The sequence below is a fragment of the Mizuhopecten yessoensis genome, unplaced genomic scaffold, assembly GCF_002113885.1.
Source record: "Mizuhopecten yessoensis strain PY_sf001 unplaced genomic scaffold, ASM211388v2 scaffold4701, whole genome shotgun sequence".
NCBI lineage: Eukaryota > Metazoa > Mollusca > Bivalvia > Pectinida > Pectinidae > Mizuhopecten > Mizuhopecten yessoensis.
The window spans coordinates 135,374-153,003 of record NW_018405678.1 but is presented as its reverse complement, the minus strand read 5'-3'; the positions used below and the strand labels follow the sequence as shown (position 1 = coordinate 153,003).

General features: G+C 34.2%; 1 protein-coding gene across 1 annotated transcript; it reads right to left on the bottom strand.

The window, feature by feature from the left end:
* Positions 1–5,751: 5,751 nt before the first annotated feature.
* LOC110449615 lies at positions 5,752–12,892 on the bottom strand. The gene is made up of 3 exons (XM_021496587.1): positions 12,737–12,892; positions 10,108–11,261; positions 5,752–7,123 (listed from the first exon to the last, which is right to left on the bottom strand). Exons 2-3 carry the CDS (start codon positions 11,243–11,245, stop codon positions 6,102–6,104), a joined length of 2,160 nt encoding a protein of 719 aa, XP_021352262.1. The 5' UTR covers positions 11,246–11,261; positions 12,737–12,892; the 3' UTR covers positions 5,752–6,101.
* Positions 12,893–17,630: the final 4,738 nt, after the last annotated feature.

The window sequence follows — 17,630 nt, the reverse complement described above, 5'->3', positions numbered from 1 at the left end:
GAGAGGTGTCAACTTGTGAATCTGAAGCCTGTCTTAGGTACCGGTGTTATACTAACTATAAGTGTACATGTTATCTCAGGAAGTACATACGGACACTGGTTTGACAGCCGTGCCCCCAAGGCTTATGACCGTCCCAGGCCCCATCCCAGGGCTGGGACATGAAGGCTTGAGTTAACGTGTGCTGGACAACGTGTTTAAATTGTTACCATAGAATTATACAAATTGATGACTGATGATCGTATATGTGTCGGCTTTTGCTGAAGTGTTGTTTACTCCTGTAATGTCCCTTCTGTTATCCTATATTTTGTATGTTATTAATACAATGGATAATTTCATTGAAAGCTTTTAAAGAAGGAAAAAAAGATGCTTTAGTATTGAAAATTTATTTTCTATCACCTGACTTCTAAAATTGTATCAAGTTTTTATTTTAAATTAATTCTGATTTTGTGTGATCAGAATTTATTTGGAAAGCTTATTCTTTTCGAAACAAGAATAGTATAAAAAAAATGCTATTTTGATTGATCCTAAAGGTAAAAAATGTGTGTAGTTTACTGCAAAACCTTGTTTTGGAATTGATCTTCAAAGAATTAATCTTCAATTTAATATTTTAAGAGAAGTTTTCTAAAAAAAATAAATATGATGATTACAATATGACATTCCACAAATTTTCTCTGTGAAAATGACACATGTTCTTGAGGTGCCGTGCAAATGTACGATGACATCTCGGATATTTGTCATTCACAGGGATTGTAGGTGGTATGTGTGAAACGAGTTATTTCACCACGTACTATATATGTTAGAGTGTTGTCACACTCTGTTTCAATAATTCCTGGCTTCCCAAAACAATTCTAAAAAACTCAGCTCTTTGGCGATAATTAAATTTCTCGTTTGTTTGTTTAAAAACCTCAAAATAGAAATCAGCAATTTGGTGCATACCGGTACAAATTGATTTATAGTTGTTGATTGATAGCTTCAACATGTTTTTTTATTTTTAGTTAATTTTTTTTTTAATTTTTTTTTGGCAAATTGAATACTTGGGATCAGATTCCATAGATGTATAACTGACATAATTTAGTAATTGTCTTCAGCCAAAATTTAGCTCAAGTTGTAGATTGAATCTAGGGATCAACCTGATTCATTACAGTATACTGTGTAATCTCCTAAATTCCTGTTCCTCGGAAACTATGCAGTCAGTCGTTGTATTTCCCGTGTTACACGTTTTTGTACGATATACGATTGGTTTACTCCTCTCTCTTGTATTCATGTTAGAATAATGTTATAAGGCATTGTTTATATTTACTTAAGTCTGTCATGTAAGAAAAGTATGGAATTGTAACAAGATTTAAGAAACGTCTCTAGATTCAGCAGGTAACAAAGGTTAATTTAATTACCATCTGCTTATCATTAATAATAAATTGATGGATCTTGGTATGATAATTTGATTGGACAATTTTAGCAGTAATTGACATGATTTGATCATTAATTAAAAACAATCAGAAGTGATTTGATATGTACACACTATGTTGAACATATACTCTACTGTTATTTAGGATATTTTGAAAACTTGTGCTGGGAAAATAGTGTTAAGTTAGTTTTGGAAATTATACGCAAAAAGATTTGAAAGGAAACTGCTTTTATAACAAACGTTTTTTATGAAAATAAAATAAATGAAATACACTTTTTTTTGTTGAGAATTGTCATTGTCCATGGGGATGTTGTTAGCTGCCTCGTAACAAAACAGGAAGGATGGAAGTGCTGAACAGGACCATTTTTGTTCCAATTCTATATACATTGTATGTATCTTTATACTATTCTCTTTCGAACATGGATTCTTTTGGGTCTATCAGCACGAAAAGATGAGAAGGGAGTGGTGTGTCTACAATGTGATAATATACTGGAATACCGCAACTTCACACACGATTCGCAGGAATGGAGTTTTAGAATTTCACACACTATTAAAACTAATATTTTCACACGTTCTTCATATGAACAGGTTAAAATCTAGACGATCAGTTCGTTTGATCATAGAGGACTGTGAAAGTTCACTACGTATACCTGTCGACTGGTTAAATGGCAGGGTTTCAATTTACCACCATATGGGGAGTATATGACCTCCTAAAATGGCTGTTTACCCTCAAAATGTTAGAGGCTTGTTATATAAAGGGATCAGATTTCGTGATTTATGTCTTTGCAAAAAAACACTAGTGGTTAAGGGTCTTTGTCGAAGACTGATTAATAAACACTAGGTACATATATAAACTACATCCGGGCATTACATCAAAGCATTCATTGTCCCACGGTGATCACACGCTGCTGTTGTACCTCGCTGTCCATTTTAAATGTTTTCCGTCAAACCCTTGAGGGCGATTCGTGATTTCAAAAAGGTGAAGAAAAAAAATATCCTTAAGAACTATGATACACCCCTTTTGAGGGAAAATTTGTTTTTCTTTATTGAGTAACTAAAGTATGTATGACAAAATGTTAGTTTTTATCACCATACTACTAGAGTGATTGGTACCAATTTTGTGAAATTCAATTCAACGCAAATGTGGAATGTTTTGACGGGAATGGTAATAAAAGAAACACGACCCGGTTCCTCATAATGGCGTTTAAACCGTGACCAATTGGTAAAAACTAATTAACAACCCAATGAAAACCAGATAGAAGTAAAGAATAGAATTGTGTTTGTTGTTTTGAACGTACATATAAGCCGGATTGCAATGCATCTTTTTAACATTCATGATGGTATGCAACACTAAAAGGCACTATCTTCTGTTTTACGTGCGAATTGAAATGCATCTTTTTAACTTTTATGATAGCTGAAGGGCATATCTCCATTTAACGTACAGCAGGGTTTTTAGCTTGATTTTGTTTAACGTCCTATTAACAGCTAAGGTAATTTAAGGACGTGCGTCCATGTGTGTAGTGTATGCGTGTTGGCGTGTGTGTATGCAGGAGACGGGGCATGTTGGTGTGCTTGCCTCCTTGTGATAGCGCGGATCTGATGCCGACTTTATTGTGCTATCTCACTGAAATACCATGCCGAAGGCACCCAGCACTGCATTCCGCCCGGTCACATTATACTGACAACGGGTGGACCAGTAGTTGCAATTCCCCTAAATGCTGAACGTTAAGCAGGGAATAACAACTACCATTTTTAAGGACTTTGGTATGTCCCGGCCTGGGGAAAGAACCCATTGCCTTCCTCGCCTGGGCGAACGCTCAACATTAAAGCCAAAAGTGAGGTGTTGCCAAGCAAGGCGTTTGGAAAGAAAAGGTAGAACGTAGAAGTAGAAAGAAAGATAAAGATTCCAAATATTGCATTGAAGCAGCAGATTTATTTTGGTTGCTTTTGTGTCCCCAAATAGAGGAAACCAAAGCAAATCCCAAATTCTACAAGTTTTTTTTTACATTAGTCGCCTCCTACGATACATACAGTGGTGTATTCCTTCCCCGATCCGCCACCTGTTATGTTTCGGAACATTTTATAGACATAGCTTTTCATTCTTTTGACCTGTAGTAAAACTAATAAATCCTAAATAGACGAAACGGTGCAGTAAAATGACTGCATTGTTTGGCTCATTGCACTCTACTTAATAACCTTTTTCAACATGATGCTTAAATCGATTTTCTGGGTTTTTTGTACCTCCCAGTGGCAGATGCGTCCTTACTTTGTATATCTAGAGACTCATTCACGATTCTACAGGGGTAATACTCACTTTCGTTCTCTGTACCCCTGGCATATGTCATAGCAAAATTGAAGGCACACGGCTAGCAATTTGATTGGTGTCCGGTAAAAAAGCATTACCAATACCTAGGCTTATACCTGTCCTTTGAAAATTACAGATGAGCGATGCCCCACTTCAAAGCTAATACGTTTTACCGTTACGCGACCGTGATATTCTTTTGATGTACATCAAAGGATCAAACTAGTCTTCTCGTCTCATCCACAAGGTGGTTCCCCCAGGGCCTTTAATTTTGCTATGACATATCCAGGGGTAACGCTCACTTCTGCTCTCTGCACCGTACCCCTGGAATATGACATAGCAAAATTGAAGGCTCAGTGTATAGCACCGTGTATAGCACCGGAGACGCTGATTGGTGATTTCAGAGCGTTCTATAAACATCTCAAGTGAGCCCCGGATGCTAATTTCGTTTGTAAGAACACCCATCAATATTCTTCCTTTGATACAACCATAAATGAATATAATTCCTCCTAAGATTTTTCAATGATTTAATAAAATGATGGTTTGGTGATCCGATTTGGGTACTGTCACCTTATGTTTTGCTAAAATTTAGACTCAACTATCCCCTGTCTTGAATATGGGAAGCAACAATAATGAAACTTTATAAAATTAATATTGATAATTAATTCAGATGAAAAGCATTTTCTAATTACTTGAAATGAAAATAAAACGCGTCATTGGATTCAAAATGACCAAAATTATACGACATATATACAAGTAGTTTACATATGAGTATAAATATATTTCTCTAGTCACTTTAAAAACATCAGTCGGCAACAACATGTTAACGACCTTGACTCTTTTATTGTATCATCATCTTGCACACGACAACGCGCTTTATCGATTGACAAATGTTTTTCGGACGATTGTTATCGGCTATCTCTCCACCGACCGACCGATACTACTGGAAAATTAATAAAACTCTACCCAACGTTTCCTTAGTATAGTATTCACATCGAGCGGTACATGAAAATATCGGCTGCACATTAAGTGGTATAATACAGCATGGCGTCCTTTCCAATGTTGACTCCACATCTAATGACAGGCTAACAAAATATCTATTCAAGGTGAAATGTGGACCCTGTGTTTCATAAAATTGAATAAGAACTCTTATAAATTATAGAAGATATCAGATATTTTTACAAGGTATAATATCTATCATAATATCTATGGTATCTTATGCATTCATTTATATAGGATATCTTATCAATAAATTTATACAGGATATCTTATGAAGAAATTTAAATAGGATATATTATGAAGAAATTTACATAGGGTATCTTACAATGTATGAATGAACTTATATAGGATATCTTATGAATTCATTTATATAGGATATCTTATAAAGAGATTTATATAGGATATCTTATAAAGAGATTTATATAGGATATCTTATAAAGAGATTTATAAAGGATATCTTATGAATTCATTTATATCGGATATCTCATGAAGGAATTTATATAGGATATCTTATGAAGGAACTTATATAGGTATCTTATAAAGAAATTTATATAGAATAATATAGAAATTAATATCGGATATCTTATGTAGAAATTTATATCGGATATCTTATGTAGAAATTTATATCGGATATCTTATGTAGAAATTTAAATCGGATATCTTATGTAGAAATTTATATCGGATATCTTATGAAGAAATTTATATAGGTATCTTATAAAGAAATTTATATAGAATTATATAGAAATTTATATCGGATATCTTATGTAGAAATTTATATCGGATATCTTATAAAGAAATTTATATCGGATATCTTATGTAGAAATTTATATCGGATATCTTATGTAGAAATTTATATCGGATATCTTAAGAAGGATGAGCGACATAATGTTATTGGATGTCTTATGAAACATGAATGAAATATCTCGTATCTTTTAAAAGATATCATATCTTTTATAAGATATTTTATAGTTCTTGCACGATACATTGTATATTATAAAATATATCTTATAGATATATAAAATGTAAGATTAAACATCAGATACTAATCATTATATCATATACATGTACATGAATAGACAGATCCTATCACAAACATTGTCAACATCTACGCAAAAATGCAATTGGTGTCTCTTTGTGTCCCTAGTGTTGTAATGGGCCTTATTGTGATTTCGTGATCATTTACACTATATCACGACTTGGCAGACTGAATAATTAAAATTGTCACATCATTATAGCTATTCGGATACTGTAAGCTTTTTTTTTATTTATATCATAAACTGAGTGAAAATCAAAAAGACGGCGGGGCAAACGTATGGAAAGAATATGCCACCATATATATGGATTGGATCAACTGAAGAAAATAAGCATCCGTGAAATGTACGCTATACACTGATACTATACTGCCGTTATCTTGTGAGTGTCATGTTCATCAAGAAGTCCAATCCAAACAGCACAATGTCTTGCCCGTTCTCGAATCTGTCTCTGCATCAGGTCAAAGCACATGGCGAGCATGGCCATACCGACAAGAAGATAGATTGTACATATAATCTGTTTTTCCTGACTTTGCCACGACTCAATGCTGTGTCCTGGCACAATGTCGCCAAATCCAATTGTCGACAGCGTGATAAAACAGAAATAAAACCCGGTAATAAATCCCCAACCTTCCTCCCATAGTCCGAAAAGCAGACTCCCTAACAGGTTGTAACTTATCACCACAACTAGACATACCCATATAGGCACATCCTTCTCCAGTTTCTTGCGCTGTTTAATCGACATCCCTTTATGGCCACGCTTCAGTCTGTTATGCTTCGCTTTCGGCCGAGTTTCGTCTGTGTCCTGTTTCCCGTGTAGTAACTTTTGACACCTCGCTGTCGGGCACGTTTGGTCAATGTCTAGGCTACCGATGGACTTTGATTCACTTTGTTTATCATAACTGTTACAGGAGGAATCAATACTGCCTGCCATGTTAAAAGGTAGATGTTCGTTCTCCCGCGACACCTCGTCTTGTCTGACAGTGCACTTTGATGCACTGCGGGCGTTTACGTGTTCACAAGGGAATTCAGCATCGGAAACAACCTGACATAACTCGCATTCAATACCTCTGTATTTGCCGTCTTGTCTTTCCTCGAGCTCCATTTCTGATCTACTGCTTTTTTTGCATGGCATGTGACGTGTACAAAGTATATTGAAAATAGTGCGCCCCTCACTCTTATTCTTTGATGCAATGTATTGACCTTTTAAGTACGAGAACATATTTTCGACCTTGAACTCCATTCTGTAAAATAACTGACGAAACGTTTGCGCCATTACATTGCCGAAATTTGCCAAGCAAAGAAGTGTTAAAGGGATTCCTAACATGGCATAAAACATGGTAGCGATCCGTCCACTGGCTGTCTTCGGAGTGATGTCACCATATCCTATAGTAATAAAATAAAATACATGAGTTTTAATTCACTTTTTGTAAAAGTATTTGTAAAATAAGGAAAAACTATTTAATATACAGTGGCGTATTCTATGCATGTTAGGTGTTATGTTGATGGTATCCATTCGTTTTTTCTGTGTTAACTCCAACAATACGACAAACGTCTTATATGGCAAAACAATGATAAACACTTGTACTACATATTGGATAAAATCAGAAATACATAGGCTTTGTAGATTATTGTTCAAAATATTTTTTTAATTTATTGTTTTTGTGTGTTATCATATTTTTGATTTAGATTGTAAAAAACATAGTGTTATTTAAGAACTGTTTCCGTTTCATTTGGAATTAACTGTTATTTATGTTTCTATATTATTGTGTATGATTCATTAAAATACTATAATTATACTTGGGGTTATCAGATGTAATAGATGTATGGCTGGTTTATGTTCAACTCAATCACCCTTGAAATCTTATAATGAACTATTCCAAACTTTGAATTGGAAGAGTTCAAATGTATCTTCGGGGATGAATGAGCTAATACATTTGCCACTACATGTTACTGCTGTAGTACCCCGTCACTAGAAAATTAGAATTAGCCAAGCATACGGCTTCACGTTATAAAATATGTATTGATTTATTGTTCATTCACGGAAAGGATTACTTTTGACATATCAAACACATGATACAGCTGTATTGTTTTTTACATTGACTTCTAATGTATATGATAACATAGAAAGCAGTAGATTGTTTTATTCAAGATTGATAAATGCCTAAAAAGAGTTTGTAAACATATTAATATTCATAAAAGCAATTTCTTAACGTAAATGTTATACCACTTGACCACTTATTCCTACTGGCTTAATAGATTATCTTTAATTGAAAAGATCCTTCCTAACATCTCCTTGCTAGACATGCCATTATTTATGATTTCAAACTGCGACTTTACAGTATCCGAGATATCAGTTAAAAAGGAGTTTTCACTTTATATGCCTTATTAAATACAGAGCGTAATATGAACTATTAGTTATTTTTTTCTCTATGGTTTATTCAAATTTACAATGTTGTCATTCTTATTGGATACAGCTTTGTGTATGTTGTTTATTTCTTGTATGGAAGCTTTAAGAGCTGTCAGATGTTATATGGTATTTGTTGTTTTAATGACAAATAGTTGATATGTGTTAAATATTTTATTCAGTTTATAGTTCATATTGCTAAGTGAAATGGATGTACATTTGTATTTAAAAACTGACATTTTTATTTTTACATTTCATTGATTGTTTTTAAATTTAATGTCAAATTTACCCAGGGATATATTATAATTACTAAATATATGATGGCGAGTTTCTATGTGTTATTTGCACGGGTGGATAGTTACGCATTGTTGTAGTTAATTCCTGCTTAAATCTTGGTGTAATCCAACTTCAATTCAACCGTATTAGATCAAATTCATTTTGTTTTGTAAAACAAAAAAAACAACAACAAAAAACACACACAAAAAAACAAAAAAACAAAACAAAAATATTTTAAATTTCTTTAATTTCATAGCATACTAATATCCGTCTGTACGAACATCAATGTCTTAATGATATGTTCGTCTCTTAGTATCAAGGTAGCTAACATTCGAGGTAGTGAAATTTGAAGCAGAGTCATCATCATGACAGTCAATAATATGGTATGGCAGGCAAAACACATTTTTTCAGCAAACGTTGAATTATTATTTTCATTATAACTGTCTTTAGTTGTAAATTGAAATATTTTAGTTTTTGAAGAACAGCTGTGACTCTTTGAGGTAGTTCTCCAACATGATTTTCGCTCACAAAAAATAAAAAAATAAATCAATTCGATGCGGCCAATCAAAACCTTTACCTAGGGCTGGTCCGAAACGAACAATTTTAAACAATTTGGCTATATATCAAGATCCAATTAAGAGGTCTGTTACATCTCACTCTAGTCCATACGAACATAATCGTCCATATGTATGCTGTACTTGGTTAAATAGTTTAATTATAACTCCTTTCCCTCAAATGTAAACATAACCTAACATCGTCAAAACTCATTAATCATCCACGTCTGGACAGCTTTGTATAATTTATTTACTTTTCCTCAGCTGAGATTTGCACCATAGTCATTATCACACAAAATCTAATAAACTGATGTTGTTGTGCTGTGTTATTACACCATCGATTGCTTTTGTTGCGTATGCTTCAGAACGTTAACCGAAGTTTATATATTTTTATGACTCCTGATTTCGTGTATAAATAATGTAAAGGCCGTTCAGGTAAACTTGCCGTGTTTGATGTCGATGGGTAATTGTTATTGTTTTCAGAGTGATGATACACAGGTGATAACAAGAGTGATATGTAATTGTATTGTTCTGAGTGCCTCTACTCTATGATATCGTCCACTGTCTACAAAGTATATTCACGACATGATCCCTATCTGTTAATGGGACGGCTTACTACTGAGCTGCATGATATGCTGGACGATCGAGATTTCCGATCGTGAGCTTTCCGTTTTTTGATAGTGACATCCGTTCTCCAACATACAGTGTATATATGTCGCATTTTTTTCGATATTCAAGACATTGCTCCAAATACATTGATGACCATGAACTGCTAACGGACGAGTTTAAACACAATATTTCCAGAGGTGTAGATTTATGAAGACTTCGGACACGCTTTATGTTCGGCATCATGATATCATTGGAAAATATGCTGTTTTTTGTGTGATTTGAAAGTCGGTTTATTTAATAAGGGTCACTAGCGTGTCTGGTTGTTTCATTTTCACTTCCCTGGTTATCCCTATGAGGACGTGTCATTTTTAGATTTGTCATTAATTTATATTTTACCATAGTGTCATCGATTGTGATTTCAAATAACGGTTTTGTTGTCATTTCGACATTCTCTATTTTTAGAAAGATATGCGTGTCGTGAACCTTATTTTGGCAGATAAATACAGTGATATAATTCTACTTACCAATAGTAGTTATTAACGTAACAGAGTAGAGGAGAGCTCCCACGAACGTCCAGTCCCTTTCCCCCTCCACCACGTCATCCACACCATCCCAGCCGTGCCCTTTAGTCTTCGTGTATAGCTCTCGCTGGAACGTCTTCATGATTTTATCAGCCTTATTTGTCCATGCCTCCTTGTTCAAGTGGTTTAATTGGTTGACTATGTCCCTGATTTCTTTCATCCTTGCAGAACGCATTTCACTGATGAAGGACCTTGTTTTCTTTTCATTCCATGCCTCAAGACTTTGGAAAATAATTGCGCCTAGTATTGCATATGCCACTACTATACAAGCAAGCCCTACGTTGGAAACTGAGAAAACGAACACCTTTTTACATACTAATATGCAGGTATCATGAAGGTTGTTTTTTCCATCGTCAGAGTTATTGCTCTTAACGGTGTCGACGGTTTCATGTTCATCTTTATCAGTGTACATTTGCTCTTCACAGCCGTCAGGAAGAAGTCTTTCTCCTGTGATCGTGTTGAAAACAACTAGACTGTCCACTGTAACGTCTTTTGAAGAATTCATCTTTGCATTATTGGCATACAGTTCCTCAAGAAACAAAGTCTCTGAAGAATGCTGGCCTTGTTCATGAGATGAAGTATCACATTCTTTGCAGTGTTTCCCAGCATAACCTAGAATGGCCGTCTCGGGTCCAAGTCTCAGCGGACTTCCATCACAAGAGTAAACAAAACTCCCTTTAGGGGACTTGCACTGACTGCCGTAGGAACTAGATCGCAAGAAATATCTGCTTCCGGTCCCACTGTTGCATTCCTCTTCATTCTCCTCGATGTTCTTCACATCATGAGAACTTTTCACCACCGTATTGTTGCCATTTGTAATGTTCATTTCGTCTTTTGTGTTTTTGCTAGTAGACACATTTTGTTTGAGAACATATAGTGTTGCGATGGAATCATTTCGTGTATTGGTGTTTTGATCTGATACAGTTGAATCACCGGCGTTGTCAGGATCAGCATTTCCCCTGTCTAATGTGTCTGGCTGTGAAACGCAATCTGGCTTCCCCAAGGAGTCTGTATCACACTCGTACAAGTCTGAAAACTCCTCTTGTGAAGCCATTGGTGCCGGTCTCGAATATGACGCCATTTGCCTGGTGTCGCTTCTGTCACAAAGAGAAAATATTAAAGTCATTAAGTTTGAAATGCTACTCTATCATGCTGCCACGAAATGAACATGACTATAACGCGCATTTATTATTTAGAGGTCTTTGTTGTATGCAGGTATATACAGGCAGCGAAATCTAGACATTTTGATGCTTTTCTGTGTTGTGTTATGTAATACCAGAATGGATGGTAAAATTATAAAAGGAACTATGATTACCCGTCTATTGACATGCTTCAAAATGTGGTCAAGCAAATCGTGTGAAATTGAGTGGGAAGCTGATATAATCATCAATTAGTGTAACCTTGCGCTGACAAGTAGCCGCCGTATAATATCGTCTTGTGAGTTCATCAATACAATTATGGAACGCACATGAATAAAACAAATTATTTGCTACTTTAATACGGTACATTTATGCTAACTCATCAAATCATAGTAAGCGCATATTTCAATATGAATAATAAAGATTGACGTTCTGAATTTATCTGATTATTGGGAATTGTAAAATAGCACACAATGACTTTACAAAATATGTCCTTGTTGGACTTTTTTTTTTTTTTAGTTCCAAGCCATTTAACAGATTTTGATATTTATGATCACTTGATATGACGTAAACACTTGGTCAATATATTTTCCTGTGTTTCCAAGGGTCCCAAGTTTAATGTTCTCTTCAAATGTCTAACCAGCCACAATGTAACTATGTCCTTCAAATGTCTAACCAGCCACAATGTAACTATGTCCTTCAAATGTCTAACCAGCCACTATGTAACAATGTCCTTCAAATGTCTAACANCCAGCCACAATGTAACTATGATCTTCAAATGTCTAACCAGCCACAACGTAACTATGTCCTTCAAATGTCTAACCAGCCACAATGTAACTATGTCCTTCAAATGATACTTGTTTTGAACGCAAAAACTTGTCGTCAAATATGTGCACGACATGTTATCAACATCCAAACAACGTATTTATAAAAAAAATATTCATATTTTTATTCATCTATTGGTACTGTGTGGTATCAGCCACAGGAGAAAAATGTGCTAAATGGTGATTTGGTCACAAGGGTTTACCGTCCTCAATTCGGCGAGACATAATACTATACATTTTCGAGCTTTGTACATTTCTTTGCTTTCGCGTACCTAAATAAACATGACATTATACTCGACTAGCATATTGTCATTCTATGAATTAAACATTGCAATATAATTGCCAGCATGACAATTTCTACATTACGAACATCTTAGAGAATCAAAACGCAAAAATTCTACCCAATAAACTAAAGGCTATATCCATTTCATTTAACAAGTTTTGTTATACCAGCACATAACGCAATTCTATTTTACCCAGGAAAGGTTTTGTGAAGAAGGAAAAAAAAAAAAAATTGCAAGATTTTAAGGGAAAATATGTAAATTCCTAACAGGAAAAGCGTTAGAACTTGTACTGAAATCATTTTGACTAACTCAATGTAATACTTACATACAAACGGTGGCTCCTGTGTTTACAGTGTTAAAGATGAATCACAGTTGTCAGTGTTTGTTCCTATTTCTGCTGTGCCTCGATTTGTCGCTTAGTCCAAAATATTTGCTGCAGTATATATATTGCATCCATCTGCGCTCCATACGTCACTTAACCGTAGACACCACATTACGGGACTGCTCCTCTGAGGCGCATACTGCATTTCAATTACTATCATTTGTATCTAATTATATCACTGGTTGCACGAACAAATGCACGTCTAATGGGAAATTTCATACAAATAATAGTTTTCATTTGTTTATCAACAAAGCTCATGCACTATTCATAATTTAAGGACGTAATGCAATTTCGAAATTGGATATATATTCCTAAATGTATCATCTAGACACATAAGGCTATGTGACAAAATTGAACCAACGCCGGATCCTAATGACAATTGCCTTATCATGAATAAATCATTCGCCTGTTCTCCGATAGTAGCACTGTGGTTTTGACCTATGATGTGACTTTTTCACCATTTGAATATATCTATCTTATATGTATATCCAAATCATGTGGTGTTTTGACCTATTTCTCAATTATTGTGTGCTATACCGTCAAAATAAAATAATTGCTTTGACATTCTCCTCTTCCATTGGTACTCCTTCGTGATGATGCCCATTCATCTCCATATGTCATAATAACACTAATGTTGTAACCGATGGTAACAATGTTATCACACTTGTGTTCAATTATAACCCGCCACTGTTTCAGAAAATGTAGTTGTCATTAGAAACGCCTGCAATACTGTAATNACCCGCCACTGTTTCAGAAAATGTAGTTATCATTAGAAACGCCTGCAATACTGTAACGTAATATCCGGTTATAGACATGATCGAAAACGAATTTCGTATGCATTGTACAAAGCGTCATTCATCCGTTCATCATCGTAAATCCGATTAAACCTTGATTGGACAGTGAACAAGTCCAAATTATATTAGAATCGATTTATACATAACTCTAAATACCTCTTCTATTGAAATCATCCAAGTATAAAATTATGCCTTCCTGTAGTTATAGGGAATAGATTTACTTCAACCCTGTTCAAATTGATTGGTAAATATCATTGGAAATGACCTTTTTTCTGCTGCCATAGAATGAACTTTGTTATCTATTTTTGTCTCATTTACTTCGTATTATTTCGAATAATTTTCAGCACACATCTGTTTATAGTGAATCCATTCTATTGTAATACGAATAGTTTTTAAAAATCGTATCGAAGTTGATAGCAAATATATTAAGTACATTTTGTATATGTGTTCACTCTCTTGCCATTTACACGAGTTTACTCAGATTCAAACAAAAAAATAAAAAAAATAAACAAATTCGTAAATATCAACAAATAACACTATATATTCAAAGCTATAATTTATCAACATTCGAAACAAATCCTTTGTGCTGTATGTGTTATATATTACTTTCTTTTTCTTTTTCATTCAATGTGCTACAACAAGACGTGGCAGATAAATTCTATCGTTATGATATCTGAGTCCGGAAGACGATTGTAACCGTTAATAAATATTAATGAAAGAATATATTCACAACCTTTGTCTATATGCATCTATTCCTCTGTCGTGTTTCTGTCGATATTTTTGGCAAATAGTTTCGAATTGATGAGTAAAATCTATCGTCCTTGGATGGGTCGATACCTCCGATGCTTTTGTAAATCCTTGAATATGACTGATCGTCCATAACACAATAAACTTCTTATAATTGGGTTTTGCACGTCCTTCAATTTCGGAAATGGTTATAACAATTTGTACCTCGAACATTAATCCTTGTGCAGCCGTTCTCTGTTCATTTTGCTACCTTATACACAGGCTTTGCCAGATTATATTGAAGTGATTTGGAAACACCAAGAAATGCTATGGTCCATACATGGTCTGTCGACACACATGTATTAAACTGTTCTATGCACATTATTGGTAACGTCCTCTAAAGATTATTCTAAAGTATCTTCCATTTCGATTTTACGTAGTTGTATTAGCTGACTGTATGGCCAAATGTGATAAAAACAAGTCTCACTGCACAACTGTCTTTTTTTGTGTGTTTACGCTGTATCGATTTCGGTTCTCCTCACGACCCGGTCCTGGCGGAAAGTCGTCATTATAGCAGTATCTGTTTAGAGACATGTCTCAGTTCTACACTAGTCCATTAGCTTAACGAGATGTAGATTTAGACACCTCAATATATTATCGTCTTGAATTTAAAATGGTATCGACCATCTACAGAAGTGGAATCGGAGAAATGGTATGGTTATGCACCAACAATGCATTACTTATGACTGTATCCGAAATATTGTTTGTTTGTTTTTAACCAAGGATCATAATTCATTTGATGTTACAATAAGCTGAATTAAGAAACTCGAAATGCAGGCCTTTTTATTAGTTATACAAATTAACCGGTATTCAGATAACCAATTTCTAAGTATTGCTTTTGGATTCTAATTGAGTCCTAACTGTCTATCCAACCAAATTCCGTTCATTAAATTGATCGTAAAGATACGTCAAGCTTCTTAAGTGAATGTTTTTCAAATCGATTTTGGGAAACATTGCGATGGATTTAAGTGACATAGTGACACAGTTTACATAAAAGTTGCTGCAATCAATATTGATTTTAAACCCAATTGATTCGACATTAACAATTATGTGTCATTAATGAATAATTATAACGCATACTTAAGGATCTGCCGGCGTAAAATTGTGACGTCAGAAGACATATTATGATATCTATATATAAAACACATGTAATGGTCATATGCGACGATCTGATTTGATATGAAGATTTCATTTGAAACGGCTCGTGCCGTCTATTTTCGTTGCTAATCACTTAAGAATATATTGATTGATTTTTTTATTAATTCCTTTTCATGTTATTTTATCCCTATTTCTTAACAATAATTTTTATATCACCTTTGGTATTCATGGTGTCCATGCAATTATATTTGGTTACTATGTAGCAATTAATTCACTGGGCACGACTGATAGGTTTCAAGCATGTTGAACAATGATTGAGGTTTGAAAATGCTGCAAAACGAGATAATTTCCACAGAGTAATGAGAAGCTGTGTACCGTGAAGATTCATTCAACATCACATCATACACTCTCGATACAGAAACTGGAATGATATCAATTGATATGCTATAATCAATATATTCTCATGTTGACGCATTCCTGTTTCATACAACGCTGTGAGCTTGGAACTAATGGAAATATGGTAAGTTCATGAAGAGCGTATGCTATATATCATACATGTAGCTGGTTCGGTCGGCGTATAGTTTTGGCGTAAAAGAAAAGTTCAAATTTCTAGTTTCCATTGCCAATAACACAATGTTCAATTTACCACTAGATAATCGCTTGAAGAACACTAACTGCCTTATGAATGCAAACAAATCATTAACCTATAATTACAAAAAAAACTTAATCACAATGGTATATGTGTAAAGTGCAATGTGATATAAAGCGATTTATTGAATCACTACGCACAAATCCCCTCTGTAATTTCCGATTTCAATAGATATAAAAACTGACCATGATAATTACTTTTCGGCGTGGAAACGTCGCTGGAACATCAAACGTAATAATCGATGATTCCTTGCACTGTATATCAGTAACTCATATCTCCATGTTTGGTAATGCAGCTATTAAAAAATCGCCACCATATAATCACCTTAGTAATACATATTTATATATACTTTTCACGCCTTACTAGGGTGTCATAATTGGTTAAGCCATATAAGGAGATATTATCCTCTTTGTAAATCAGTTAGTTTAGCATAAACTACACATATCGGTTAATGAAATCAACAAGGCAAATTTATTTCAAATCTTTTTCGTATCAGTGACGTCTGTGGTTTCAGACATTTACACTACATATGGTGACATGTTCTTGTTACCAACTTAATGGTTTCTACGTACACAAGTTGCTTTAGGTAAATTACATAATTGAGATGTTTGATATGTAGTATTAAAATGTACTGGATTTGAAAAATAGGTGTATTTCAAACGATGTAGAACATGCTGTTTTAAATTGTGTTTACGTATAACATATTGAATGGAAGGATAATGTGGCATTGGTAATTTTGCGCTGAGCAGAATACTAACTTTACAGAATCACGCTATTTATACTTCCCTATTCGCCTGATATTCTAGAACTCAGTAGTAAAAAAACAGTCAAATTCAAAAATTGAGTTTTAATATGCCTTTCATATTTTGAAACTCCAAAGACTGATTCATCATAAAAACACAATGATTAGTATGAACTTTGATGGTTATTTTTTCTCATTAGTTTGATGTCATATATATGTATTTAAAAAGTATCAATGATTATAATTTACCCTGATAGTTGAATTAATGAAGAAGTTTATCGTCTCGACAAAAAATATTTCTCGTATTTTTTGTTTATTTTATAGTCGTAGTGATACCAACACATTTTCTGTCTCGTTTTGTTTTATCAATTTTTACAGCTGAAGTGTCTCGTTTAGTTTGACCAAACTTCGTTTTCTCAATTTTTACAGCTGAAGTGTCTCGTTTAGTTTTATCAAATTTGACAGTTGTTGAGATATGAATACAATAAATCTTTCGAAAGAGGACCTACGTATTATACATAACATTATTTATGAGTGGTAATTGTGTTGAGTTAGAATTCGTAAATCTACCAAGCCCCATTGTTAAAGAGCTGTTGATGAGCTGACCGAATCGTTTAACCAAAATTTTCAAAACATATTTTTTATAATTATTTTGCATGTCTCCACTTGGTGTTTTCGATCCGTTAATATGCTTTTTTAAATTTTCTGTATTGAATGTCAATTTTTCAACCATATTGCAATGAAAATTTTGTGTTACACCAACCATGT

What these genes read in the sequence shown, in the direction of transcription:
- LOC110449615 (XM_021496587.1), bottom strand. Translation starts at nt 11,245, where the DNA reads ATGGCGTCATATTCGAGACCGGCACCAATGGCTTCACAAGAGGAGTTT. An exon ending in TACGTTAATAACTACTATTG is followed by an intron (nt 7,124 to 10,107) that starts GTAAGTAGAATT and finishes TTATTACTATAG; the next exon opens with GATATGGTGACATCACTCCG.